Source organism: Triplophysa rosa, linkage group LG3 (genome assembly GCF_024868665.1).
Source record: "Triplophysa rosa linkage group LG3, Trosa_1v2, whole genome shotgun sequence".
Classification (NCBI taxonomy): Eukaryota; Metazoa; Chordata; class Actinopteri; order Cypriniformes; family Nemacheilidae; genus Triplophysa; species Triplophysa rosa.
This window is the reverse complement of record NC_079892.1, coordinates 14047440-14075233: the sequence shown is the minus strand read 5'-3', so window position 1 is coordinate 14075233 and position 27794 is coordinate 14047440. Positions and strand designations below refer to the sequence as shown.

Genomic DNA, 27794 nt, shown 5'->3' with positions numbered 1-27794 from the left:
CTGCACAATCCATGGCTGGCAGCTACAGGTAAGCACACACAAGCCCGAGTCTACAACTCTGAGATTACCGGCAAAGTACCCCGCGTCACTTTTTCTGAAACTTCCCATCTGATGCTGCAAAGAGTCGTAAGTCACAAATTGTTTTGCGTAACTAACTGTGCTGCACTGTTGAGAATAATACAATAACATGCATATGATAACTCGGAGCTATGCATTCATCTCTGGAGGATATTGTGTCATTTGACTCTTGAAGCGGTTTATTCGGGTTTGTCTATTTCAACCTTTGCAAATGTATTTATGAAAAGTAATGTGTCATAGCTGATGTGATCAACTCCTGGTCTAGTTCAAAACTGCTTGTATTTTAGCATAATCTTGTTCACGCTGATGTAGGGGGACCCTAAACTCATTTTCTCACATGGCATTTACAAGCGTCAGTTTGCTGCTGGAGTCTAATGTCATTGCTTTTGCGTGTTTGAAAATGCTTTTACTTACACCACATTGTGGCTTTATCTTGAATCAAGTTGGATTAGTTCATTGTGGTAAATGATCTGTGGTGTGTGTGCATGACGTTCTTTACACTCAGGGGGCTTTTCTGTATCTTTTTGTGTACTATGGATATGAAATACTAATGGGCTCTGCAGAAAAATATAACATTACAGGCTCATCTTATGTGTGTGGGGGGAGGTACTTGATGTCTAGCAGTAAACTACACTTCTTTTCATGCTATACATGCCAAAACTATTTTACATTTATTTAGAAAAATCATAATATACATGATGTTTTATGACCCCATATTGAGAGATTAAATGGTATATCCATACTTGCATAATGGCATAGCCACACTGCAGGACATCTAAAGTAAACTACATGAAAATGACAAATGTGTGAAAATTTTAAAATACAATGTACATACAGTATACAGTAGTGCTATATACGCTTTAAAATACATATCTTGATAAATGACATTACCCATGAATTCAAATGTGTAGACCTATTACTGTTACTGACTAACATGTTAGGCCTACATGTTGAGATACAAGTATTACTTAAAGCAACACACTCCTGTGATTAAAGATGTCTCGGCCTTTTCACCCTCATTAACGTTGTCATTTCGAATCAAATCATTGATGCAAATCATTTCTGATAAAAAAGTCAAGATGTTCTCAGTGACTTCTAAGAGCCTGTCAGTCAAGCAAACCCATCTGATTACTGTACTTGTTATTTTGACTGAGGGTGCAGTATTCCATGACCAAAATGGTATGATCCACTGTTTTAATTAAACTGTAAGTAAGGAAAACTGTAATAAAAATATACCGACATTTTCGTCAACTCATAAAAACGAGACAAAAAAATAATTTGTCCCACCCGGCGGACATCGGCTTGCGTGCATGTGCTGCTTATGTCATTGTTTGATTTAATTGTAAGGTAAATTATGTCGAAACATTGCTTGCGCCCATTCGCTATCGCGTCTGTCTAAAAACGGTCGAAAAAAGCAACCAAAAACAATGTGGAAGTTGAATGCTAAAAAGCAAAATAAGCGTCTTGGAGAGGTTTTGCTCTCAGTGTAAAAAATACATGTGAAATCTACAGTAATTCACTGTGTTCATGCACTTGAAATAACTGTATTAGGGTTCACAGTGAATTACTGTAATTTTCATAATATATTTCTTACAGTTCATAATAGTAATAACGGAATGCAAACTGACACGCGCCACAGATCCCCATCAGCTCTGATGGAGAGATGGGTGATTTATTTTTAAAAGCGGATTCGAGTGACGTTAGAGCTCATCCGCACATCATTTGTAGCGCAAGGTTAAAGACATGCTTTTATCAGGCAGTGATGCAAATAATGCTGCAAATACCAGTATAATGACAAGCACAAACTTTAGTAAATCGCAACTAAAACTATACTAAACCTAAAACAATGGGGATAACTAAAATATGGCAAAAACTAAATTGCATTTTCGTCAAATTACTAGGACTAAAACTAAATCAAAATTTAACACTGGTTACAATATTTAACTCTCTCACCGCCATTGACGATCTCGTCATTTAAAAATCTGGCAAAGACGAGTTATTACGGCAATCGGTGTTTGTACTGTTGTACAGCAGGTGGCGCTGTTACACACATACCTTTGGAAAAAGTACAGAATATCTGAACCTAGAACTTATATATTTTATCTGTTTTTCGGGTAAATATTTGATCAGTTTTTAATCATTTTTCATGAGTGTAATCTGGGTGGTGTCTAAAACAAAAAAATGCTAATTATCTCAGCTGTTTAATCAAAGCGATGCATTTTTGAAGAAAATTCTATTGGTCGGAATCACTTTCAGAATGATGTTTATTTCCAGCTAATGAGCAAAAAAATATTTATAAATATGTCTTTATAGTTATTATAACCAACCCTGGGTCCGATTCTAAATCTGTCATAATGCATGTCTCGCATTGATGTTCTCACGTTTTCATTTATTCATCCATCTTTTCTTTTACCCGTTCACCCATCGATCCTATAGGTCCCGCTATGCTGACTGGATTGGAGGCAACAGCGTTCCTGATTCTCTGTGAGTCTGCTCGTGTCTGCTTTGACATTACTGTAAGCTGACAGTGAAATTACCTAATCAGTAGAAACATGTGATCACTTGCCATACTTGGATCGAATTTTTCCCACTTGTTGACACTTGAATCATCTGACATTCGTCAGATGCATTTCTGTTGCATATGTTACAGCATACTTTTACAGGCCAATGTTCCGGGGTCTCAGATTGTCAGGGACGTCCAACCCTTCAGGCTTTGTGTCACAAGACGACACCAAGGCTTTTGTGCAAGCAGACAGCTTGGGCCCCAACTTCTTTTTTTCATCTAATGGTTTAATGTCTAGCCCTGTATTTATGAGATTACCTAATACAGCCTTTCTCATACATTAGGATGAGGTATTCACCCTCATGTGGTTCAAAACCTGTATATGACTCTTTGTTCTGTGGAACATAAAATAGGGCATTTTGAGAAATGACTCGGTGGTTTTGGGTTCATACAGGTCAATGGCATCCAGCATTGCTTCAAAATATCTTCTTTTGTGTTCTACTTAAGAACAAAAAGCTCAGCTCATTCAGATTGGGAATGTTTTGAGGGTGAAAACATGATAAGAGAATTTCCATTTTTGGGTGAACTATCCCTCCCCTTGGGTGAACTTACTGAACGTTTGTGGTTTAGGGATTGCAGCTCCAGTTCACCTCCAGGATGAATGTGAGGGGAATTCGTGTTATCCTCACCTCGGTGACCTCATGGTGGGCCGTGTCGCCCAACTCACTGCGTCCTCTACCTGTGGCCTCTACAGACCACAAAGCTATTGCATCCTGGGATACCTGGAGGTCAGTTGTCAAAACAACAGTGCCGCAGGGGTTTAAATGTCATTGAAGAGCATGTGTTATGAAAGCAAATGTTTTGAGAGAGTAACAATGGGATTGGAATGTAAAGTGTACAATGATTGCGATTATCCCAACCAACCCAAATGATTTGATGTCACAGGAAATGTGAATTGCATTAACAGTTTCCATGATCCATGCATTACAACGAATGCAAAAAATATCCAAACGTACGATTCAAAATACCCACAATTCCGTTTTATCCCAAAATAGCCCCCTTCAGCACACCCAGCGTGCTTTTTCACTACAGTTTGAATTCATAGGCAAACCCTTCGGGTAATACATACTGCAGACAAGTTCAGATGTGCCTTTTTTTCGCTGTCGCACAGGTCATTACCTCTTCTCTGTCACGAGGCTAATTTACGCCTCCCTCATTCACCTTTCCCCCCGGCCCTGTCTAAACAGGTGATAGCCGTGCTGTGTCTTATGGCTCTCATGTTGTATATTTACACTACTTTTTCCCACTGCAATGGTGATTTAATAGCCGGGTGATATTGCTGCTATGTCTTGGTTGGTTTATTAGGTGTTTAGATGAGATTATTCGTGTAATAGACAAGTCTTGTTCATTCATGCCTACAACTGAAACAGACAAATGAATCTACAATTATTGTCCTCATGCTTTACTACCTTTTGCTTTTCAATTTTAGGAAATACTTGGAGCCTATAATAATGATATTATGTAAGAGATAATATACTGTACAGCTCACAAAATCCTTCAGGGGATTACTATGAATCTTCCGCTTTCTAAAAAGAAAAAAAATCCCTTTTAACTTAGAAAGCAATTAGGACATCAATATTACACTGTTACTTTAAATAGTATCGGTAATATGTGTGTAAGGATATATTGTGGCACAAAACATTATACTACAAAAAAATATGATATGTAATTTTGAAATATGACAATTTTTTATGTCTTTTTGACCTGAGTCAATATATGTTTTCATTTGTGCTTTTATTCATTCAAAAAGTGTTGTCTCAGGGTTTAGCATTCTTAAAGGGATAGTTCACCCAATAATGAAAATTCTTTCATCTTTGATTCACCCTCTTGTCATTTCAAACCTTTATGACTTCTTTCTTCCGCAGAACACACAGCAAAATATATTTTGAAGAAAGTTTGTAATCGTACAGCACTGGCCCCCATTCACTTAATTGTATAGACACAAAACCGATGCAAGTGAATGTGGTCCAGTTAACAACATTTATCAAAATATCTTCTTTTGTGTTCTGCGGGTGAAAGGAAGTCATACAGGTTTGAAATGACAAAAGGGTGATAATGACAGAATTTTTATTTTTCGGTGAACTGTCACTTTAATTCCTTGTTTAATTGTTAATTGTGAATCAAATTTCGTTTTATTTTCAGTAACACTTTAAATAACTTTTTTTATATTAACATACAGACGATTTAAATAAGCCCGTAATGTTATTCAATCTATAACAAGTTGTATACAACAACATTACTGTTTAAAAAATGATCTTGTTTCAGAAATAAACCTGTTATTTGAAGTTTCATGTTTTAAACTTAATAAAATAACATACAAATATTGTGATACTATCATTCTGTGAACCACATACTGCATACATTGTAAAACATTTTTTTACATAATTTTACTGTTTTATTTCACAGAATTGTCACGTATTTTTGAAATGCTTTAAAAAATGTCAAATTACAAGAAACAGACTGCAAATTTACAAGTCGGGTTTAAAATAACATGAGAAAAGTTATTTTACCTTTCTGCTCCCCAGCTGCTGGAGTATTAGTTTTTTAATGTACTGTACCGAATCGTACACTTGTAATCTATAATCTTTTCATGGACTTGTTAAATCTTGTTAATGTTCCTCTTCATAATTATACTGCCTTAACTGTCTTTTTCCTCAAATTTCAGAATGTGCAGAAGTGCTTCATCTGTGACTCTAGAAGCCCCTACAGTCCCTACCAGAATCCCAACAGCCATCACATAGAGAACGTCATCACCACCTTTGAACCTGAGCGCAAGCTGAGGTGGTGGCAGGCTGAGAATGGTATGAAGGGGATTCATCTTACATTTGTTATTGATTTGGTGATTTCTTTGCCACGGAGATCATAAATGCTTAATGAGATTGTGTTGGCACATGAACATATTTTGTACAACGTATATGAATTGAAAACTGGCTTGATATATAATTCTCAGGTGTGCATGAAGTCAGCATTCAGCTGGACCTGGAAGCAATGTTTCAATTTAGTCATCTGATACTGACGTTCAAGGTACATTTGGCCCTTTTATTTGTTATTTCTACTTCTACACCTGAAAAATCGATCTTTTGGTATCTTTAGCAAAACATATGTCCTTGGCAAACAGAGTTTCCGGCCTGCTGCCATGTTGGTTGAGAGGTCGAAGGACTTCGGTCAAACGTGGAAGGTCTTCCGGTACTTCGCAGAAGACTGTGCCAGCTCGTTCCCCAGCATCCCCGAAGGGCCAGCAGATAGCCTTGATGATGTCATATGTGATAGTCGCTATTCCGGGGCAGAACCTTCCACCGATGGGGAGGTAAATTCACAAAGCCATCCTTAAATAATATGTTCTTCTGAAAAATGAATATTTCGAACTCTTAAGTCTTCTCAAAAATGCATTACATCCAGGTGGTGTTAAAAGCTTTGGATCCCAGCTTTAAAATTCATGATCCATACAACCCCACTATACAAGGTTTGTGGCTTTTTAAAACTTTTCCTTTTGTGTGTTTCAAAAACATACAGAGTAATAAAGATGTCAAAGAAGCAGCTTTAAAGTATTTTAAAGAATTTAAAGAATGCTGCCTAAAGGCATGTTCAGTGAAGGCCGTGAAGTCTAGTGATGAGATTCTAAAAATTGCTCACGTAAAGAAAACACACAGTTAAATGCAACATGCCATAACATAAGCGTCGGTTGCAGTGCTTCTCAACAGGTTGGCGACAGTCCTACATTTTAAATCAAACAAACACGTCTTGAAAATGTAAATGAGATTGAAATGTATTTAAATGATGAACATGAATTAATTAACAAAATAATTAACAAAAGATGTCTTTTGAATTTCTCTTGAATATTTTGTTTAGAGTGAACCCGTATTTAAAGTGATAGTTCACCCAAAAATGAAGATCATTTACTCACCCTTAGGTTGTTCCAAAGCAGTCTAAATGTCATTGTTTTGTTGAACACAAAGAGAGATATTTGGAAGAATGTTATCAATTTTCAGTTCTGGGACATTCTTCCAAATATCTTTCTCTGTCTTTCTCATCAGAACAATGACATTTATTCAGGTTTGGAACAACCTGAGGGCGAGTTAATGATGACAGAATCTTCATTTTGGGTGAACTGTCCCTTAACTGTCCCCTAATGTAGTCTATGTTGTATTTTATATCTTTTGTTTATGGTTTTTAAGGATCGATGTACGTCAAACAACTTGTCCATGTTGGCATCTTCCTAATTTTGCAAGCATCTACCAACTGACAGATGAATCTTGTTGAAACACAGATGAAATTAAATGCATGGTCTTTGATGTCAACAACAAAATACATGAAGCATTTCTTCTTCGTTGTTGCATTTTATTCTATGCATTTAACATTGTTTTCTCCCTTCTGTCCACCAACCGTCAAACAGAAAAAAACAGCGACCTGTTCTGAGTTATGAAACATCAACCACCAATTCATCATCTATCAAGATGTACCTTTACCAAGACATTGTACTGCATTATTTCAACCACCACAAGTGACATCAGTTACGTCTCTTTGTCCTCAGAGCTGATCACCATAACAAACCTGCGCTTAAACTTCACACGTCTCCTAACCCTGGGCGACACTTTGCTCTCACGGCGGAGAAGGAACCCAGAAGACAAGTATTATTACGCCCTCTATGAGATGGTGGTTCGGGGGACCTGCTTCTGCAATGGTCACGCCAGTAAGTGTGTCCCTCTGGACAGCGTACGTGGAGACACCTTCAGGGAGCCTGGCATGGTGAGTGTCTGAGATCAAATGAGTTTCGCTCATATTTTAACTTTCCAAATTGTGGGATTTTGGTAAAGCTTCCTATTCTGATTTTCTTCTTAGAAAAAGACCCCAGTATCTTTCAGATTTTAGGATTGTGTTGAGATATACAGACAAAAATTGAAATCTGAAACGTCTGACATTTTTGTATGAATGCGAAATATTTTTCATCAAACAGATGAAAAGAGGAACACCGAAACCCTGTTTTTAACTTCTTATTTGCATTAACGTATACTTTTCCTGATAAATAGAATATAAAATGCACAGCAAACTGCTACTTTCTTTGCAATTTAAACTATTTCAGAAAATTATGTTTGTTAGAGCAATTAACTGTAATTACTACCTGTCTATCTTCAGAGGAATGGCAGGAGATTTGTAAGAGACTCGGTTGTTATTTCTAAATGTGTAGCTTTTTCGCTTAAAGCAATGCTTTATGATTACTGTACGTTTTCATCCATTTTTCTTTCTGATCTCCTGATTTCTACCTCCCTCTGTGTCTTTGCTCCAAGCTGCATGGTAGATGTGTTTGCCAACACAATACAGCTGGGTACAACTGTGAGCGTTGTCAAGACTTTTACCATGATGCCCCCTGGAGGCCAGGTGAAGAAACAGACTGGAGTGTTTGCAGAAGTAAGACCAATCACAAAAATTCTGTAATGACTCTGTAATGCCTGATCACTTTTTGCTTTTACAACATAATGGAAAAAGACATAATGGAAATATGTTCACGTATATGAAATATACTTAAACATAAAACACTGTAAACTGTAATTTATCTTCATCCAAAAAGTGCATTGACAAACTATATGGGAGTAAAGGTCTTCGCACATACATTACAGTCCGACATTTCCGTATGCGTTTTTTCGTATTTGGCGTTCGTTTGTACGGTGTCTCTGAATTGTCTAAACACCTCTCAAAATGCTTGCTAATGATGCGAAAATCGAACCAAGTCCGAATTTTTTATGACGGACGAAAATATCGGAGGACGTGTGTAAATGTGATTGACACAACGTGAGGTCGTATTTATTTTTTAACGTGCGAAAATTTCGGACTCAATGTGCAATGGCCTTACCTGTTTGTTGTTTTAAGGGTGTAACTGTAATGGTCACTCAGAGAAGTGTCACTTTGAGCTGGCTCGCTACCTGGCCACCGGGGGGGTTAGTGGTGGCGTGTGTGAAAACTGCAGGAACAACCATGTTGGACCTCAGTGTGAGCTGTGTGGTCCTTATTACTACCAGGACCCCCAGCGCTTTGTGGAGGACCCTGATGCATGTATACGTAAGTTTATTTGGAATCCATTGGGTTGTTTTTAGATTGGGGGTTTTCAACAGTGCGTGTGTGACCTCTAGGGGTTCCTTGACAGTACTGCAGGGGTTTCATTTATTTTTGCAGGAAAAAAATATAAAATACAATATCAAGTTACGAAGTATTGTTAAAAAAAGCTATTACAATATCAAGTTGGCTTCAACTTTTATGTAATGACTTTATTGCATTGTATTCCACTTGCAGCTTGTGAATGTAATCCAGATGGTTCAGTGGACGGGGGACTCTGTGATCCAGTTACTGGCCAGTGTGTGTGTAAACAGAATGTGGAAGGGGTGCGCTGTGACCGGTGCAAGTTTGGCTTCTACGGATTCAGCCGGGACGACCCCAGTGGCTGTCAGTGTATGTATTCATCCAGCAGGACATAAATACTAATAAAGGACGACTATCAAAAGTTTTAAGAGTTAAACAGTTTCCTTTGCATTCATTTCTCTTTATCCATAACATTAAAGGTATGTTAACCCCAAAATTAAAATTCTGTCATCATTTACTGACCCTCATGTCATCTCAAACCTTTTGGTTTACTTTCTGGGTGCTTCTGGGTGATTAACGGTTGGATCCACAAGAGGGCACTCTCCCCAGACCTTTAACATTGACTCTGGACTCCATACCCCATAATCCATTGCTGGACTCATTTTTGGTTTATCAGTTTCACCTCTGCCTCATTAGCCTTAATTTGTCTGTCTATTTATACCCTGTTTTCGAAACAGTTCTTTGTCTAATTTTGTGGATGACCTTATTTAAAGCTGCATTTTGATTTGTACGAACCATAAGTGATGCATCATGTTCCTCGCTCTGTCATACTTGTGGGATAACTTGGCTTTATTTGTGTGAGATGCTTAAAATACTGCGTGTCTGGGCTGTAATCCCACGAGTAACATGTTTGGATGTGAGCTCTTCATGAGTTTTTCAACTTGTGTCGTAGATGCGATTTGAAGTTAATATTGCGTGTTTGCGGCAACCGTGCCACCTATTTCTCGTCATTTGCATTGCCTTGCATGAATTCGCATCTATTCACATTGACAGAGTGTGTAATATACTCGTGCAAATGGTTCAATTCGCTCTTGGTGTGAACAGTTTTGGTTCAATTTTCTTCTATTTTAATTAACAGAAATGTTTTAGGAAGATACACTAACCTTCTTTCATTGCATCTGCCCATTCGCATCACAATACTATTCGTACGTGACTTTTACCGGACAAGGTTTGAGAAATTAGTGTTTCTCAGACGTACTCTGAATTTTAATCCAGTGCGAATCTGCCATAAAAATCTTACTAACGCGCGTATATACTTCCTGCATTTCAATCATTCTTATCAAATAGACATGGATGCTTTTGCAATTGCGCAAAATACAAAAATAAAATCGAGACGAGCCGATTCTCGTAAACTGTAATGTCAGTATCATGTACTCAGCTTTATTTGTCCACTCAATTACGTAATTGAGATGTTAATGAAAATAAGAAATTATAATAAATTATGTTTTCTTCTTTTCTGTGGGTTTATTATATGCAGGCTGGTGTTGCTGGGTCATATGACTATATACAATGCGCGTATCCTAAGTGATCTCACACCTCTGTAATAACCTAAAAGATCTAAAATCACAGACAAAGGGCCTCATTCATGAAACATATATAAATATATGAGTAAATTCAGAGTAATTTGCGCGTAAAACGGACCTTCCCGAAAACGTTCCTCCGCATTCACAAATACTTTGTACACGTTAGATTTGATAGTGAAAAGTGTGTATGTTAATGAATTCCAATCACTCGTAAACAGGGCGCGCATTGACACTCATTCACAATTAGCATAATCCCCGCCTATGAATTACTGCTAAGCAAATTACGTATCTATGAATGCTGTAGAATCCTCTGGACTCCATTCTCGGGTTTGGTTACATTGTATTGCATAAATGCATAAGAGACTAATACGCTATATGCCTGACAATAAATTAATAAACTGTCCACCAAAGCGTTTTAGCCATCTGAAATAATACCCGGTGCTCTTCTGAAAACGACCAACTGGTGGCGCTTGAGAACACTTTGAGGCATTGCCCGTTTTTCCAGAGACGCGTTGGTTGCTGTGATTTGGAATATCCATGGCAGTTACATGTTACTAGTATCTTATTTTGAGGAATATTACTGAATATAAAAATGCAGTAACCAATAATATTAAGTTCTCCATTGTTGTGTTGTACAAGTATGATGGTTGGTCAATGTAGTGGTTGTCCCGCCTCTGCTCCACTGTGATGGTTGTGTAAAACAGGACAGTGACGAGCTCTGCGTTTTACCCAAAGTTAAAAAGTAAAAAATGAAACAATAAAGAGTAAGGAAACTCGTGAAATATCATTATGATACATCAAAACACAGTGTCATCAGTTTGTCTAAAAGAATACAGAACGTTTGAATGCTTCACGTGGTAGGGAGCAGGTGTGAATTTCTTTCGTCCCAACTAACATTTTGAAAGTACGAACATTTTCATGAATCTGAACATTTACGCCAGAACGACTTTATGAACGATTTACACAAATAATCATTCTGCGCGTGTTTCATGAATGAGGCCCATTGTGTGAGAACATTTATAATTAAATATAATTAAATCCCCTGGATATTAGTGAATGCAGACGTACATAAGATGACAACTTCCCCCAACAGCCTTGAGTCAATACTGAAAACGCCCCCACACTTGCTGCACATTACGACTAACATTCACAAGTGTTATACTTTTCTCTAACCTTTACTAATTCATATCCAGTGTGTGGGTGTAATTTCATTGGCACCATTCGCACGGGCAACCCTTGTGATCAGACCACAGGAAGGTGTATCTGTGAGCACTCTGCTCAGGGCCCACAGTGTGATGAGTGTCTGGTGAGTTGAATCCAATCCACAAACACTTATAATTCATAGTGTAACATGGATATTGACAAACTGAAATTATTATATGTTTTTCAGCCAGGTTACTGGGGCCTAGGGAATACAGTGTATGGCTGTATACCTTGTGACTGTGACATTGGTGGCGCCCGGAGAACTGAGTATGTTACCACTTTTCCATTCCACAGTAAAACTTGTATTTCAGATTAACTTCGTTGATACACACACACAGTCTTGTTTTCTACACAGATGTTCCTCAGAAGATGGCCAGTGTGAATGCAGGCCTAACATGGTGGGTCTCAGATGTAGTGACCCCGCTGCTGGATATTTCTTGGCTCCACTTGATTTCTATATCTATGAGGCTGAGAACGCAGTGCCTCTGGTGAGTGACTAAGATCAACTGGCTGCTATTAATTTTATACTTATTTACATCCTTATTCATTAATATGAAGAGACGTCAAGCTTACAAATACTTCTACAGATTGGTTTAAACCTGTTGTGATTTTGTATAACATTTACCAAAATAATGTAATGTAGAATCTTTCTGCCTGGGATAATTCACCCCCCAAAAATGTGTTCATCGTTCATTCACCTTCATGTCGATCAAAACCTGTATGACACTTTCTGCCATCATATAGGTGGCTCTACCATTGGTGAAACCTGAAAGACCAACCAAACTTCCTCTTTGCCCGGTTGCCCCAAAACCCCCTCCAACACCTAAACAAGAAGTGCCCTACCCCACAATACCCTCGGCAGTCACTCCTGCCACATCAAAGTATCCTGTCACCCTACCGATCTGTGAGCACTACTTCAGACAGAGGGGTTATGACTTCAAGATCACCAACGGGATGATTGTAGTGATCAAGCGTGAGAAACGACATGCCAGAAGGCGAAGACAAGACCAGGTGAATGAGGCTAACAAAGGCAAATAAATAATATGTGTTTGTCACTGTGGTTTAGTCCAACAAAAGGTACAAACCCAACTGTTTAATTAAATTAACCCAGATAATGTTTATATTTGATCCAACAATGGGTTAAAACAACCCATTTTGGGTTGAAACCAATCATAGGTTCATTTTGCTACAACCCAGCAGCTGGGTTTGTTCCTTTTAGACCCAATGCTATGTTGAAAGTAACCTATAATGTTTGGAATGTTGGTTACACTATTGCCTTTTAATAAATGCCGATTTGTCTTTATTGTTTGGGTTCGGGTGAATTTTTATGGTTTTGTGATCTCAGCAGCCTGTACCTCACTATATCCACTCGAAAAAAAATGCTGGGTTGTTTTAACCCTGCGTAGGGTCAAAAAGGGACCAGTTTTGGGTTGAAACAACCCAGTATAGCTAAATTAAAAAACAGCATTTTTAGTGCACAAGGCATTTCAAATTGGTTAGCCTACTAGAAAAGACTTTTGGGTTGCAAACAACCATTTGAGAAACACTGTGCTAACGTAACGCTACATCATTGTCATACTTGGTCCAGAGAACCATCAGCTTTGAACCAGGCTTATCTCTTCAAATCATCCCGAGACAGCGCACCCCAGACAAGCCTGTCACTTGGACTGGACTTGGTTTCGTGCGAGTTCAGGATGGAGCAGGACTCAGATTTACCATCACAGATATACCATCAACTCTTGACTACTATTTAGTTGTCCGCTATGAACCAGAGGTTGGTCATATTTTTATTTCAATATTTGAATGTCTGAACTGTTTGGGTCTGCTTCACATTCATGGTTTCTATATGCTGTTATATCATTGCAGTCCACTGATGACTGGACAGCAACTGTGCATATTGTATCTCTTGGATCAGGAGATGGAAGTTGTCCAAATGACCCATCGGATAAAGTCTTTACTCTTCCAGGGTCTGTAAGGTGAGGGTACACTTTTGTACGACTCTTTTGCACGGTAACGAATGATTGACTTATTACTGGGTGTATTTTATGGATCTATGTTTGTTCTTCACGTGTAGGGCAGCCACTCTGGATGTTCCATTGTGTCTCCGCTCGGGTGATCAATACCACATGGAGTTTACTTTTAGGAAACAGCCTAATGCCAACCATCTGTCCAGCTCATTCATCCTAATAGACTCGGTAAAATTTCAACCAGTCATAACTGAGAACATCTAATCTATGCCAGATCAACAAAACAATGAATCGGACAAAAACAACATTTGTTTAGCATGTACTAGATCATTCACCTCTATTCACCTTCCCATCATCCATCATGTTGTGATTATAGCTGGGTCTCATTCCTAAAATGGATTCCCTTCCGAACTTCTGCTTGAAGTCACACCTAGCTGAGTTTCAACAGTACCGCTGTATTGAGTTGGGAGCGCAGGTGGGAGAGCACACACTTCCCAAAGTATGCGAGAGGCTTATTGGAAGTATATCCGCCTTTATTCACAATGGTGCAGTCAGTAAGTATCCTCTGAGGGTAAACTGCTTATATATTGGTACAATACTATTATAAACACTCTAAATGTTCACACGATGATGCATTCTTGTCTAATATGTATGGTTGTGTTTGCTACCAGCTTGCAACTGTCATCAAGTTGGAGCGTATGACTCATCCTGCAGTAAATTTGGCGGACAGTGCGAATGCAAGCCAAATGTTATAGGCCGCTGCTGTGATTCATGTGCTCCTCTGACGTATGGGTTCGGACTCGATGGTTGCTCACGTAGGCCATATTCTATTTTCACCTATTATGTATATACTGTATATACGTGTATATATATATATACGTTCTATTTTCATCTATTATCTACATGTCTACGTTATAAATTTAAGCTATCAGAAAGTTACCACTGGCCAGTCAAGCACTGGAAGGCATCCACCATCCCCATGCACACATTTATGAATATTTTTCTGGTCTGTAGTATGCGACTGTGATCCGTCTGGCTCTACCGCTGAGTTGTGTGACCAGAGAACCGGTCAGTGTCCATGTCGAGATGGGGTGACTGGCCGTCGATGTGATAAATGTTACCCTGGTTACTATGGGTTCCCCCTGTGCAGACCTTGCCAGTGCAACAAGCTTGCCGACATATGCGACCCCGTCACTGGAGTCTGTCTCAACTGCAGGGATCACTCCACGGGACCCGACTGTGAAAGGCATGGCTGGATTTTGAGATGATGTGGAATTGTTTGCTCATTTTGATTATTTAGGGACTTGGATCAGTGACCAACCATCTATTAGTAACTGCAGGAAATTATTCATTATTTTTATTTATGGTTTACAAAAATGGATCCTAATTGGATCTGTATTCAGTGTCATTATGTTATTTCTTTTCCCAGGTGTAAAGATGGTTTTGTTGGTGACCCTATCTCTGAGGAACCTTGTGAGCCATGCCTTTGCCCAGAGCTGAAAGGAAATGGACCTTTCTTTGCTATTTCCTGTAACAAAGATCCGTACTCTGGGGTCCCATACTGTGAATGCCTGCCTGGACATACAGGTTCTTGTCTCTTTTTAAAGGGATAGTTCACCCAAAAATGAAAATCCTGTCATCATTTACTCACCCACAAGTTGTTCCAAACCTGTATGAATGTCTTTGTTCTGCTAAACACAGAAAGATATTTGGAAGAATGTTGGTAACCAGACAAATATCATTCCCCATGTACTGCCATAGTAGGGAAAATAAATACTATGGGAGTCAATGGGGGATGAGAACTGTTTGGTTACTGACATTCTTTCGAATATCTTTCTTTGTGTTTAGCGGAACAAAGAAATTGATACAGGTTTGGAATAACTTCTGGGTGAGTAAATTATGACAGAATTTTCATTTTTGGGTGAACTATCCCTTTAAGTCACTATAGACCGTTTCATCGGACGCGCTCGCCTGGACTGCAGTTAACTTCCGGTCTCTGTTTGTCTAGTGTCTAATAATATAACTATTTATATTTTATTTATGTTAATATTCATTTATTCTTTTATTGTATAATAATTGTATTAAACAAACGATTTGTTGAATTTTGTTGTATGTTCATTTTATTAAATAAACAATGTGTTGAATGGTCCTGATTGGTCGCATGGTCACGGCGGTTGATCTTAATATCGCAGTCTAAATTCAAAATATTGGAGGGACAAGTTTGGCCAAGTAACGGTTCTTCTCGGTTTCTTTTGCTTCTTATCAGAAATAATCTACAGGCACTCTTGTTTGTAAATGTGTACCGGAAATTAAGGGCAGTCCACAAACGCGCACATGAGCAGTAACGTTTGTTTACGTTGTCACTTTGAAACCGTCTATACACAGAATTTTCAAGAGGGAAAATAAAAAATACAACATTGTTTAAACAATCAATTAACTTGATCAATTCTGTTCATAGGCCTACGCTGTGACATGTGCGCTCCTGGTTACTACGGTGACCTGAGATTGCCAGGTGCCCGATGCGATGAGTGTTATTGCAACAAGAACATCGACCCAGGTGATGGCGATGCATGTGATGCTTTAACTGGCGAGTGTTTGCGCTGCTTGCGCAACACCGAGGGGCCACGCTGTCAGAGTTGCAAACGTGGATACTATGGCAATGCACTCGCTCAAGACTGCAAAGGTATGGCTATTTTATGTTTCAAACAGAAAGGGCGATATAGCAAAAGTTTTAAATGAATTGATATTGTATAATGTGTTTTTTATTCCTGATTAATTTACTTATTCTCATGGTACACTTTAGAGTGTTCTTGTGACCCGAGGGGCACAGAGGTGTCAAAGTGTGCCGCTGGCAGCCCCTGTTTCTGTGACCAGGAGACCAGCCAGTGTCCGTGCCGGCCAGGTGTTGAGGGAGGCCTCTGTAATGAGTGTGTGGATGGTTACTGGAACCTAGATGGAGAGTCTGGGTGCCAACCATGTAACTGTGACCCAGAAAATGCCCTCAGCAATGTCTGCGACAAGGTTAATGCTCTTCATTTTTACAATAAAGTCACTGATACCGACAGTGATGATATGTTTCAGCTTCCTAATATCACATCTGCGTTATTCCACGTCTTTCAGATCACAGGGCAGTGCCTCTGTCCGCCAGATTATGGAGGCAGACAATGTGATGAGTGTGGGCCAAACCACTTTGGAGACCCGGATATCCAGTGCATGTGTAAGTATTATATGTACGGTTGTCTTCACTTCTGTCACTAAAACGTATAATTGGAGATCAAGCACTGCTGACTAAGATAAAATATGTGGCTTCTTCCTTGAGCTTGTGACTGTAATATGGAGGGCACGATTTACCCAGCCTGTGACCCTAACACGGGCGAGTGCTTGTGTAAACCGGGAGTGACGGGTCTTTTCTGTGACGAATGCGGCCCTGGTCACAACACCAACTTTCCCATCTGTGAGCCGTGCCATACCTGCAACCAGCTCTGGGAGAAGATCGTCTCAGATGTTAAACTAGATACTGAGAGGATGGAAACTATAATGCCTTGTCCAGAGAACTCTCGGCCTATACCTGATCTTGAACGGTTACAATTGCTGCTGGAGAAGCTGCAAAGTCAGCTTAACGTGACGGATGTGGATGAAGTAAAAAAACTGGAGAAGCTCTTGGCACAAATTAGGTATTAAAATAATACCCTTAACTAATACAGCAAGTTAAATATCCGTTATATAATTAACATATAATATATATTAATAAAACATAATTAAAGAAATTTTTATATACAGTATATATATATATATACGTATATACACTGTGTATGTGTGTGTGTAACCTATATATCATATGGTTTAGAAGTGGTCATGTGCTTAAAAGGGTGGTTCACCCAGAAATGAAATCCTTACATCATTTAATCACTCTCATGTCATTCCAAATTACTTTCTTACTACAGAACACAAAAGAAGATATTTTGAAGAATGTAGGTAACTAAACACCTTGTCCTTCATTGACTCGCATTGTATGGACACAAAACCAATAAGACATTTCTCAAAATATATTATTTTGTGTTACACAAAAGAAAGTGTCACATACAGATTTTGAACATCATGAGGGTAAATAAATGATGGCTGATTGTTTATTTTTGTTAATTTAACTGATTCTATCTTGCAAGCGATTATATGTTACACTTGTAAAGTATATTAAAGGTATAGTTCACCTAAAAATAAAAAATCTGTCATAATTTACTCACCCTCTTGTCATTTCAAATCTGTGTGTCTTTCTGCAGAACATAAAAGAAGATATTTTGAAGAAAGCTGGTAACCGAACAGCACTGGCCCCCATATGGGCACAAAACCAATGCAAGTGAATGGGTACCGTTTAACAACATCCTTCAAAATATCTTCTTTTGTATTCTGCGGAACATTGAAAGGCATACAGGTTTGAAATCACAAGAGGGGGCGAAATGATGACAGAATTTAACTTTTTGGGTGAACTATCGCTTTAAAGTTTTGGAGAATAACTGCATTGTATTTTCTCCATCTTTAGGAATGAAACGGAGACCATAGACCCAAACCTAATAATTATCGATCCAAGCCCACTGCTCAACACTGACATCGACAACATTCACCTTGAGTTCAATAGGCTGTTGAAGAATCTACAAGAGAAGATCAAAGATATTCCAGTGACCGACGTAAAAGCTCTAAATGGTTTGTGTGCAAGAGAAAGTAAAACTGCACATTACTGTACTAACCCAAATTGTATTATAGAACATATTCAACTGTTTTGTGTGCCATTTTAACAGACAATTTGAACAAGATCAGGAAGCTCTATGACGAGTTCACTGAGAATGAGAAGAAAGTGGAAGCAGCTAAGAAGGCCCAAGAAGCCTCCAAGAAGACGAGAGCGAACGTCACACTGGAGCTTACCAAATGTCGCATAGGAGAAATAAATAAACTGGAGAAGAATGTGAACGCTCTGAGTGTAGCCAAACTGAACGAGGAGGTGATTAAAGACAGAAACTTAAAAACAATGATTAATACCAAAAAAGTGCAATAACATTGAATCTTTCTGCGGTAGATCTGTGGAGCTCCAGGTGATGTGAAGTGTGAACAGGCAAAATGTGGTGGAGCTTCATGCGGGAAGTGCGGAGGTCCGGGCTGTGCGGGGAGTTTACCCATCAGCCTCGATGCCTCCAGACGGTCAGAGTTGACTATGAAGAACATTACAGACCTCCACAGTAAACTCAAGGAAGACGCTGCAAAGGCATGTCAAGAACATCTATATAAGTTACAGTATATTGTTATATCAAAGGTAATATATATTAACAAGATACGCCACTGCCATTACAATGAATGGAAAGGAATGCAATGTTCAATATGGCCGCTCTAGCGAAGAAAGCCCCGCCTTCCAGTAGAACGATCCAATCATCAATCGATAAAGACTGATGATTCTCTGGGGGGAGCTTATGTGAGGCGCTTGCCAGCCTTGTGCGCATGCGCAGTAGCTGAGGTGACCTCGAAAAAGGTGATTTTTAATGCAATTTAAGCTTAGCAAACCGAATGGTACAGTCCATATAATTTTAGATAGGAGTTTAGAAACATCCGATTTATTTCTGTTTATATGTACAGTATATTCAGGAATACAAGTATGCTTAAAAGTTTAAGTGTATGAAACTTTGACCTGGGCAGTTCCAGCGTTATAGATGTGACATTTTTAGTCAATACCGGAAATATAAATTCTTAGAGAATGCATTTGTATTTATTCATGTACTTTTAAAAGGAATATGGACCGTTATGGATGTGACAATTCACTTACCTGACTATGGAAAAGTATGATTTAAAAACACACAAAAAATGCTTTAAAAACTTTGAGACTTCACATGAGTATGTAAACCACCAAATATTGACATCTGACCTATCAGTACGTGAAAGCCTTTAGTAAAAACTGGATTCTTTCATCTTAAGGTTGACAATGACATTTGCATGGAATTGCCCACCTGCAAATTTGTGTTTGCTGTCGTTGTTGTCTTTTAATATTTTTTTATCATTTTTAATATTTTCAGCTCATTAACATGACAAAATTGACCGATGACATCAAAGATCAGGCAGAGGACATGATGGATCAAATGAATCAGTCTAAAGACAGATTTGAGAAGGAAAAGACTAACACCAAGAAACTTCTAGAGAATATCAAGAACTACCTGACAGGTAATAAAAGTGCACTGTACATTTTTTTTAAGAACAATTAACAGGTTTTACAAGGCATTGCTACTTTTTTATAAATTATGTCAACACATCAAAATAAGTTAAGCAATTTCAACTTATTTTTCAAGTTATATCAACTCAATTTCAAGTTATATCAACTGGCCAAAACTGAAAAAAGCTGAAAGGACTTGTAAAGCCAAGTTACTTAAAAATTCAAGGCAGCAAATAATTTTTTGTAGTCTAACTGCGCATTTGGTGAAGTATATTTTGGTTAAGAGATTTACCCATAGAATGGCAAGTCTGTCATCATTTTTTAAGTCTCTAGAATTGTTTTCTTTGAAGTCACATTGTATTAAAGAAAATGTACATGCAGGGTTTGTGTCAATTTCTTTTTCAAAGACAGAATGGAGGTCTGATTGCACTGTACCTTAACAGATGAGCTGGTGAAGCCGGAGGACATTGAGAAACTGGCCAAAGCTGTGTTGTCAATTCAGCTGCCCAAGTCCCCTGATGACATCAAGAAGATGATCGAGGATATCAAGAACATCCTGGCAAACGTCACGGGCTTCAATGAAGATCTTGAACGCTTGGAGAAAGAAGCCAAAATAGCTGAAGACATGAAAGAGAGGGCGAAAGACATTTTGTGAGACCGTAGTAATCTCTTTTTTCAGTAGCAGTCAATATTTTTATAAAAATAAGCATGTGATCACCAGCTTTACGAAACTTTTTATTTATTGTTGTACAAAACAGAGACAGAACAAAGCCAATTGACGTGAAAGATATTGAGAAAGCGTTGAATGATACAGCCGAGCTTCACGAAAAGATTGTCAAAGATCTGGCCAAGGCAGAAGACAACAATGACATCATCAATGAAAAACTTAATGAAGTAATAAGTTCATTTTGCTCAAGACCGTGTGCATAATAACGCTAAATTGCATTCTTTTGTAGGTCAAAGTCTTAAAATTTCTCAATAAACCGATTTATAATGGCGTTTTCTCTTTTAACCAGACTACTCCTAAACTGGAAAGAATTGAGGATAATTTAAATTCAACCCGAACAAAAGAATTACTAGACGAAATGGAGGCCTTAAATGGCAAAACAGAAATGAACAGAGTTCAGGGGAAAGAGGCCAAGGATGCAGCCGATGTTGCCCTCAACAGCGCCGAAGACGCCAATAAGGTTAGCTTCATAAGAGCACGTAGGCTACATACATTTAGTGTAAATGTACATATTCAGTTTACTGTTTTGGCAGGATCTTGAGGAGCTGAAGGAGCAGTTTGAGAAATTAAAATCAAACAACAAGAACCAGAGCGTTAATGATGAGGCCAGTGAACGTCTGAAGAACATTACAATGGAGACAGAAAAGCTGGCTAAAGACGTTGAAGATAAAATGAAGCAAATTGAAGGTACAATATCAAAAATTCACATCGGCCACACAGTTCACCCAAAAATGAAAATTCTTTCATCATTTACTCATTTACTCTTTTCATTGCAAACCTGTACGACTTTATTTCTTCCGCAGAACACAAAAGAAGTTATTCTGAAGAATGATGGTAACTGAACAACGGTGGTACCCATTCACTTGCGTTGTATCATACAACAGAAGTGAATGGGTACCGCTATCGTTCAATTATTAACATTCTTCAAAATATCTTCTTTTGTGTTCTGCAGAAGAAAGAAAGTCGTACAGGTTTGAAATGACAAGAGGGTGAGTAAATGCTGACAGATTTTCATCTGTTTTGGCGCTTTAAAGTTAAAAATACTTTTTTATCACTGTCATGTCAGACTTGGAGAAGAGGATTCTAGATGCAGCCCAAAGAAAAGAAGAGAAGATGAAAGATTTGGAGGACCTCCAGAAGGAGGCAAACGATTTGAAGAACTTCATTGTTGACAAAGTGGAAAAATACGGGCTGTGCTCCACATAGAGGCTTCCCATCTTTAAAATTCAAGGAAGTTTTACCATTGGACAGTGCTGAAGGCAATGCTCTGCAAAGGATAAGGGGATCAGTTCCTTTACGGGTTGGCTTGCTGACTTTTTGCTTAAAATGTTTTGCAACAAACGGGTCCTCATCAACTACCAGGAATGGTTCTGTTTTAAACGACTACAGATGTTTAATATTCCATATTTAATATACACGTATAATTTCATTATACATTTTTTATTGTATTTAGTAACATCACAAACTAGAGGCAAGTTCTATTTTGAAATGTATGATCTTGCATGTCCACAGGGGGGCTCAAGAGATAAACCAAAAAAGCCCAACCCACAAAGCATACATGTTTTGTCTATGTTTAAGAAAGGCTCTGGTCCTTTGTGAAGCATGCAACTAGACTGAAAAATAGGATTTACATGGGCAAAGATGTTATATAATGCTTTTAAAGTTATTCCAAATTGTGTGTGCACTTTTTCCTCAATTTAGCATCATGCAAGAATAAGCAGCTCACCCAGGCGTTTAACATTTTGCTTGTTTTTGTTTGCTGCCTAATGAATAAGCTATGAAAACTTAAGGTTTCAGAGTGAAGCTTTACAGCTGCCTCAGTCAGTCAAGTTTACATAGGACGCCTGCTGCTTTTGGAATGTGTGCGTTTATCTCTCACAGGATGGCGTCTCTTTTGTGATGCGGTGTTAACAGCCTCTCCATTTACTTTTGACTTGCAAACCCAAAGGTATTTTACCGAGTTCTGTTGATCGTTACTTCATTGATCTCCCTGAGTGGATCTCCCACCCCCCTTCAGCTGCTTCAGTGCTGGGACACTTTTCGTCTGAGATGATTATAAAGTCACCAAAATCTAAGACAAAGGGAAACATCTAAAGCAGATAAAGCTATATAATGTGTGTGTCTACAACAATAAAATTGATTTTAGCCTTTTAGCGTGTCTTCTATTTTTTGAGAGGATTTCTTTACAGGGCCATATACAGTCTAGCCGACTGATTAGTTGACTGATTGTGTATTAGTTATGATAAACAGATTAGTTATGTCACCTCAGTCTGTCACTGATGACTTTACAGATAAAACTATAGATCAATGAATGTAAAGATGCGTTAAAGGATACTAGCAGGGGTTTTCTTCATTTAAAAACCCCTGCTGTTATAAAAGCTCACCACTGCAAAATATGTAATAGTAAAGAACATTTAAATCATTAAATTGTAATTATGTATAAACCAAAAACTCATCTGATGTACTTGCGTCTGAGCTCACAGGATACTCTGTTTTCTCTGCTTGCCAATTTGGATTATCACACTCATTTAGCTCCGTCTGGATAAGCACAATGTTCAGTTCCACACGAACCTCCTGCCCTTTGACTCACCTCCAACAGTCTCATTACTGAGGAATTCCACAGTAATTGTAGGCTGTTTAACTGATCACAGGTCAGTTCACTCCAGGTTGTAATTTTTGGAAGTAAGAATAACTGTTCACAAAACTGTTGTTAGCGTTTTGTAATCGTTTTCCGTGGGAAACTACACTTGAATATGTAAAAAAATGGGGTTTTTTGTCTTAGAAACAACAGAAACATAAAAACTAAGAGTATATGTGAATGTGAATGCATGAAAACGTATTTAAGTCCCATCTTTTTATCTGATACATCATTTGACTTTACTTACTGCCATACAACTTCATCCTTGTGGAAATTAACCATGGTTGTATGTAAGGATAGTTTAACTATGGTATCTGTTGTAAAAACATACACATTTAGCATTGTCTCAAAGAACCACAATCATACCATGATATCTGTGCTAAATAATGGTAATACAAATGGCAAAAATACCCTGATTTATATATACTTCACTGTAAAAAAATGCATTTTGTTATCTGAAGAATACAGGGCAAAAGACGACTACATTGTTTAAATTAAAGCTAACTTTAAATGTTGGTCTTAACACAGATTTGTTTTAGTCATTTGCGTTGAGGGGGTGGGGAAGAGTAGCCTACCTTTCCTCCATTTAATTCCGTTAAATTGCATGATGTCTCCACTGTATTCAAAAGTTGCAGTTTACTTACCATTTGTGAATATATGTCATTTAAATTGAAAAATGACGCATTTCAATCTAACTTGGCACGAAATTTACCTCAAGAAGAGCACCTTGATGAAATGGGGCGAGTCGACCGGTCGTTGTGCGCATGCGCGGAAGATGTACCGCTGCGCAGAAAAAGTTTCTCGGAACTCGAGCAGCTTCATTTACAGAGGTGAAGTCCGCTGTTGCTGACATCAGACTCACATCTGCAGTTTCCAGGAATACTGCACTGAATCTGGAAAATATGCTGTTACATCTCACATCTATTTTATGTAAGTTATTTTTTTTGTTCTGTTGAGGTAGTTTGCTGTTGTAGAGATTTGATGTGATGTAGTGAGCTCTTCTTTCGTTTTGAATGAACATCTAAAGTGCAGTTTCCATGTTGCTAAGAAAACGTTAAACGTTTCTTAAAAGTCTGAAATCTCTTTAAATAACTAGTTTGATCTCTTTCTTTTGAAAAAGAGCACGGGTTACCAAACTTTTGGTCAGCTAAACCCAGTGAGATATTTTAATTATTAAATTCTGCCCCATGTTTGTTAACTTCTCAGCATATAATGAATATAATTCGGTCGTTTGATGTTTGCTAGTAAAGCAATTGTTACTTTTTTAAGGGTCAGGGTTATTTTTTATTTTTTTTACAATTTACTTCAAAATACATTTTCATAACATTGACTGTTAATTTCTTATTTAACTTATATCAAAACATCTTATACTCTTTTGTTTAACTCATTTCTGTCACATTGCAAAAACCTATACTTTCCTCACAAACTGAGTCAATTGCATTTAATTTATGCAAACATGTATTTAACATTTCATATTGTGGTAGATCTTGAGCTGATCAAAAACTTTTAAGGGCTTTTGAATGCAAAGGCTATAATAATATAATGAATGTGTATATTCTTATTCCACACAGGTCTATGGTCATGGGCTCTTGCCGATGTACCTGGGTTTGGAGATGTTTGCACGGAAGGAAGCTGTTATCCAGCAACAGGAGATCTTCTCATTGGAAGAGCTCACCAACTGTCCGCCACCTCAACGTGTGGACTTCTGAGGCCTGAACCGTTCTGTATCGTCAGTCATTTGCAGGTAATGTTCAACATTCAAAGTCAAAGACATTCCTACATTTTGCATAAAAACATTTGTTAGTTACTTACTTTTGAATTAAATGTTTTGCAGCGGGATAACTACTTTTGGGGGTTATAAAAAGTTAAGGGCATTATTAAAGTCCCAGTGAAATAAAAAATAACAATGCCTATTTTTTCATAAAATATTGCAGCGTTTATTGTAAATAGTATATCAATGTGGGTCATTCTCTTTTTAAAATATGTGTGCCATCATAATCTATATATTTAAAATCTGAAAATGCACTTCCTTCCTGTAATGAAAATCCATCTTAAATGATGTATGTTAGACGGCTTTGGCGGAGCATCCGTTAAAGGGGTCATATGGCGCGAATACGTGTATTTCTGTGTCTTTGGTGTGTTATAAGTTGCCCATGCATGTATTAGACACGTACAATTGCAAAAATGTAAGTGTCAGAACAAAAGATGCATTCTATCTAAAAGAGAATGCTCACCCAGACCTGCCTGAAACGCCTCGTGTATCCATACCCAAACAAATCTGTCAGTTCGTGGTATGATTTGACTAAGACCGCCCAAATGTATACGCAAGTATTGTGAGCGTACCTGTTAGCACAATTTCTTTGGAACCTGATGTAAAAAATCCACGCGTTTCAGAGAGGCGGGGCATAGAGGAGATACAAACATGCACGGTATGTGAAAAATACAGCGTTTTTGAACCTTAAATCGTGTATACACATTGCATTACATATAAAATGCCGTGTCATATGACCCCTTTAATCCCTCCCCTTCAACTGTCAGTCTACTGCCAGTTCCATTTCAAAATGCAATGGCTGTTTTTTATACATCCAATCAAATCGCAGAGAAAGACGAAAGCCACGGCCACTATTTTTCTCATTAGAAATTCCATTTTACTCGGAAATGCGTCAAAATACTGAAGTAAAAAAACTATCGCAACTTCCGGTTCACGGTGACTTTAACATAAATCACAAAGGTTCATCGGACACCCATGTCAATATTGTTTGTTCTAGTAATTATATTATAATACCACAATTGATGTTTTATGTGTTAAAGGGTTGTTTCCTGTGTGTGGGATTTTTCCCAACACCCCCTAGGCTTTTATCTTGAACTTGCTGAAACAGCTTTAATGCAGCCGTTGTATTGCACGTGGGTGTTTTGGGAACATGAAAACTTTGTTTTTCTATGTTTGCCTGTGACCTTTGGATGTCTAGACTACATCCTTGTTGACAAAACCCTCTTTAATGTTGTACATAGTACGACTGGAAATGTTATATGAGCCCTCTGAATCTCCAAAGATCGGCCTGGATCGTGATAATCACTCACGCCAGACCATAACAGAGAGATAGCTGCTTTTTAGTTTTGACGTAGTTCGCCAAAGAATTTTACTTTACATCCTTGTATCAGTTTCTTTGATCAAGACTATATTGTGCTCTCTCTCCTTTTAACAATCGAATGATGACATCAAACCGACGTTTGTTTTAATGTATGAAGCTGCACACTACCCCACTAATCTCATTTCCCTTAAAAATAACTAAATTGCTTTAACAGGTTTTTAATTAAATGCCGAAACATTTAATTTGTACATCTGGACAGCACATGAGACTAACGCAGAGACTTTGAAACAGCTGCTTCATGTTAATCAGACCGCCATCTCAGCCTCGGCCATTCATTTTATGTGGCGAAATGTGTAATCGCAAGAAGGCAATTGACATTTTCTGCTTTTACCCTCTTCCATCTCAGGAACAGAAGAAGTGCTTTGTGTGCGATTCCAGGAAGTCCTACAATGAGAGCGCACGCCCAATCACTGGCCACAGAATTGAGAATGTCGTGACCACGTTCGCCCCTAACCGCCTCAAGACCTGGTGGCAGTCGGAAAATGGTGAGTTTTGTTTCGGTTTCAAACAAGACAACACTTTTCTTTTATTTCCTCCTTTTCTATTGTTCAGTCACAGATATAAAAAACTACAGCCACCTTAAAGTTCTCATGGGAAGATAGGAAGGCCTTGAAAGGTCTTATTAGAGGGAACTCTCTCGCCGTAGTTTGTGCGTAAGTTCCTCTATAATCAGACCAGTGGTTGGGCTTACAACTTCAAAGCAGTTGGCTAATCGCTGACCAGTTAAAATAATGACCCGTCTTTAATATGTGGAATGGTCATGTTTTTTCTCTTGAGAAAGGGTTTTCTACACGCCTTCAGGCTACTACCTGTCGAAGAGTCTATTATGCTGTGGAAAACAAAAGCATATTTTATTTGAGAAACCCAAGATTGGAAATATTTCGTTTGACCTGATCTGAAGACATTTGCTGTGATCTGAAGCCACAACATTTTGTGGTGAAACATTTTTTATCAATAGTTAGTTGATATGGGATTTCCAGGTGTCTAGCCAACAGGGTGTCGGTATCCCGTGATCAGCGCCGTTATCAGCGGGAGGAAACTAGGGTTGCTTTCTCAGACCCTGTAATGGTGGGGTTATAGGCCCATAACATTTTGACCAAGGCTTTCAGAATCATGCAGAAAATAACTGAAATTAAATGGACACTTACCCTGAAATTCACAAAATAATTCACTTTAGTTGCCGAAAGTGTTGACTAGGGGGGAGGGCGGTGGAATATTTGCTTTTAACGCCCCCACACGTTAAACCATCAGGCGTATGGTACACAATAGACAGAACACAACATTTGTAATATATTAATGGAACAAAATTATTTGGCATGTCAAGGAATATGTATTTTATTTATTATACAAAAAGCTCATCGAAAATAAAGCAAACAATAAGTGTAATTGTTATCGTTTCATGTAGTAATACATTCTCCTGGGCCTTGACTTAATATATTTTGTACATGTGTTGTGTAATTTTTTGCCAAGCCTCCTTAAATTCTTCTCAAAGCTGAGCTTCAGTTGACACTCCAAGAACAGCTATGCAACACAAATACAAACGTTTTTATACATTGTTAATAATAAAGGGAGGACATTAAGTTTCCAAGGCTTGAAATCACTTTTGGCCATAAATGTATGTATT

The 27794-nt window shown here is 38.2% G+C and overlaps 1 protein-coding gene across 3 annotated transcripts; it reads left to right on the top strand.

Annotated features, from left to right (window-relative positions):
- The first annotated feature begins 15 nt into the window (after positions 1–15).
- On the top strand, positions 16–22521 carry lamb4 (laminin, beta 4). Of its 3 annotated transcripts, none has more exons than XM_057330329.1 (35): positions 16–126; positions 2515–2562; positions 3212–3369; positions 5307–5442; positions 5592–5665; positions 5760–5948; positions 6041–6104; positions 7173–7387; positions 7927–8047; positions 8507–8695; positions 8927–9082; positions 11490–11602; positions 11687–11766; positions 11855–11987; positions 12244–12510; positions 13088–13273; positions 13366–13475; positions 13574–13694; positions 13843–14020; positions 14138–14281; positions 14481–14712; positions 14896–15053; positions 15925–16149; positions 16270–16487; positions 16587–16683; positions 16786–17140; positions 18004–18164; positions 18260–18459; positions 18535–18720; positions 19520–19664; positions 20097–20304; positions 20412–20547; positions 20670–20840; positions 20914–21067; positions 21447–22521. In XM_057330329.1, exons 2-35 carry the CDS (start codon positions 2523–2525, stop codon positions 21584–21586), a joined length of 5460 nt encoding a protein of 1819 aa, XP_057186312.1. In that variant the 5' UTR covers positions 16–126; positions 2515–2522; the 3' UTR covers positions 21587–22521. The 3 variants fall into 3 exon arrangements, with proteins under 3 accessions (XP_057186312.1, XP_057186313.1, XP_057186315.1); XM_057330330.1 differs by having other exon boundaries at positions 19–28; XM_057330332.1 differs by lacking the exons at positions 16–126; positions 3212–3369.
- Positions 22522–27794: the final 5273 nt, after the last annotated feature.

What these genes read in the sequence shown, in the direction of transcription:
- lamb4 (XM_057330329.1), top strand. Translation starts at nt 2,523, where the DNA reads ATGCTGACTGGATTGGAGGCAACAGCGTTCCTGATTCTCT. An exon ending in CTGAGAACGCAGTGCCTCTG is followed by an intron (nt 11,988 to 12,243) that starts GTGAGTGACTAA and finishes GCCATCATATAG; the next exon opens with GTGGCTCTACCATTGGTGAA. An exon ending in GAAGGCGAAGACAAGACCAG is followed by an intron (nt 12,511 to 13,087) that starts GTGAATGAGGCT and finishes TACTTGGTCCAG; the next exon opens with AGAACCATCAGCTTTGAACC.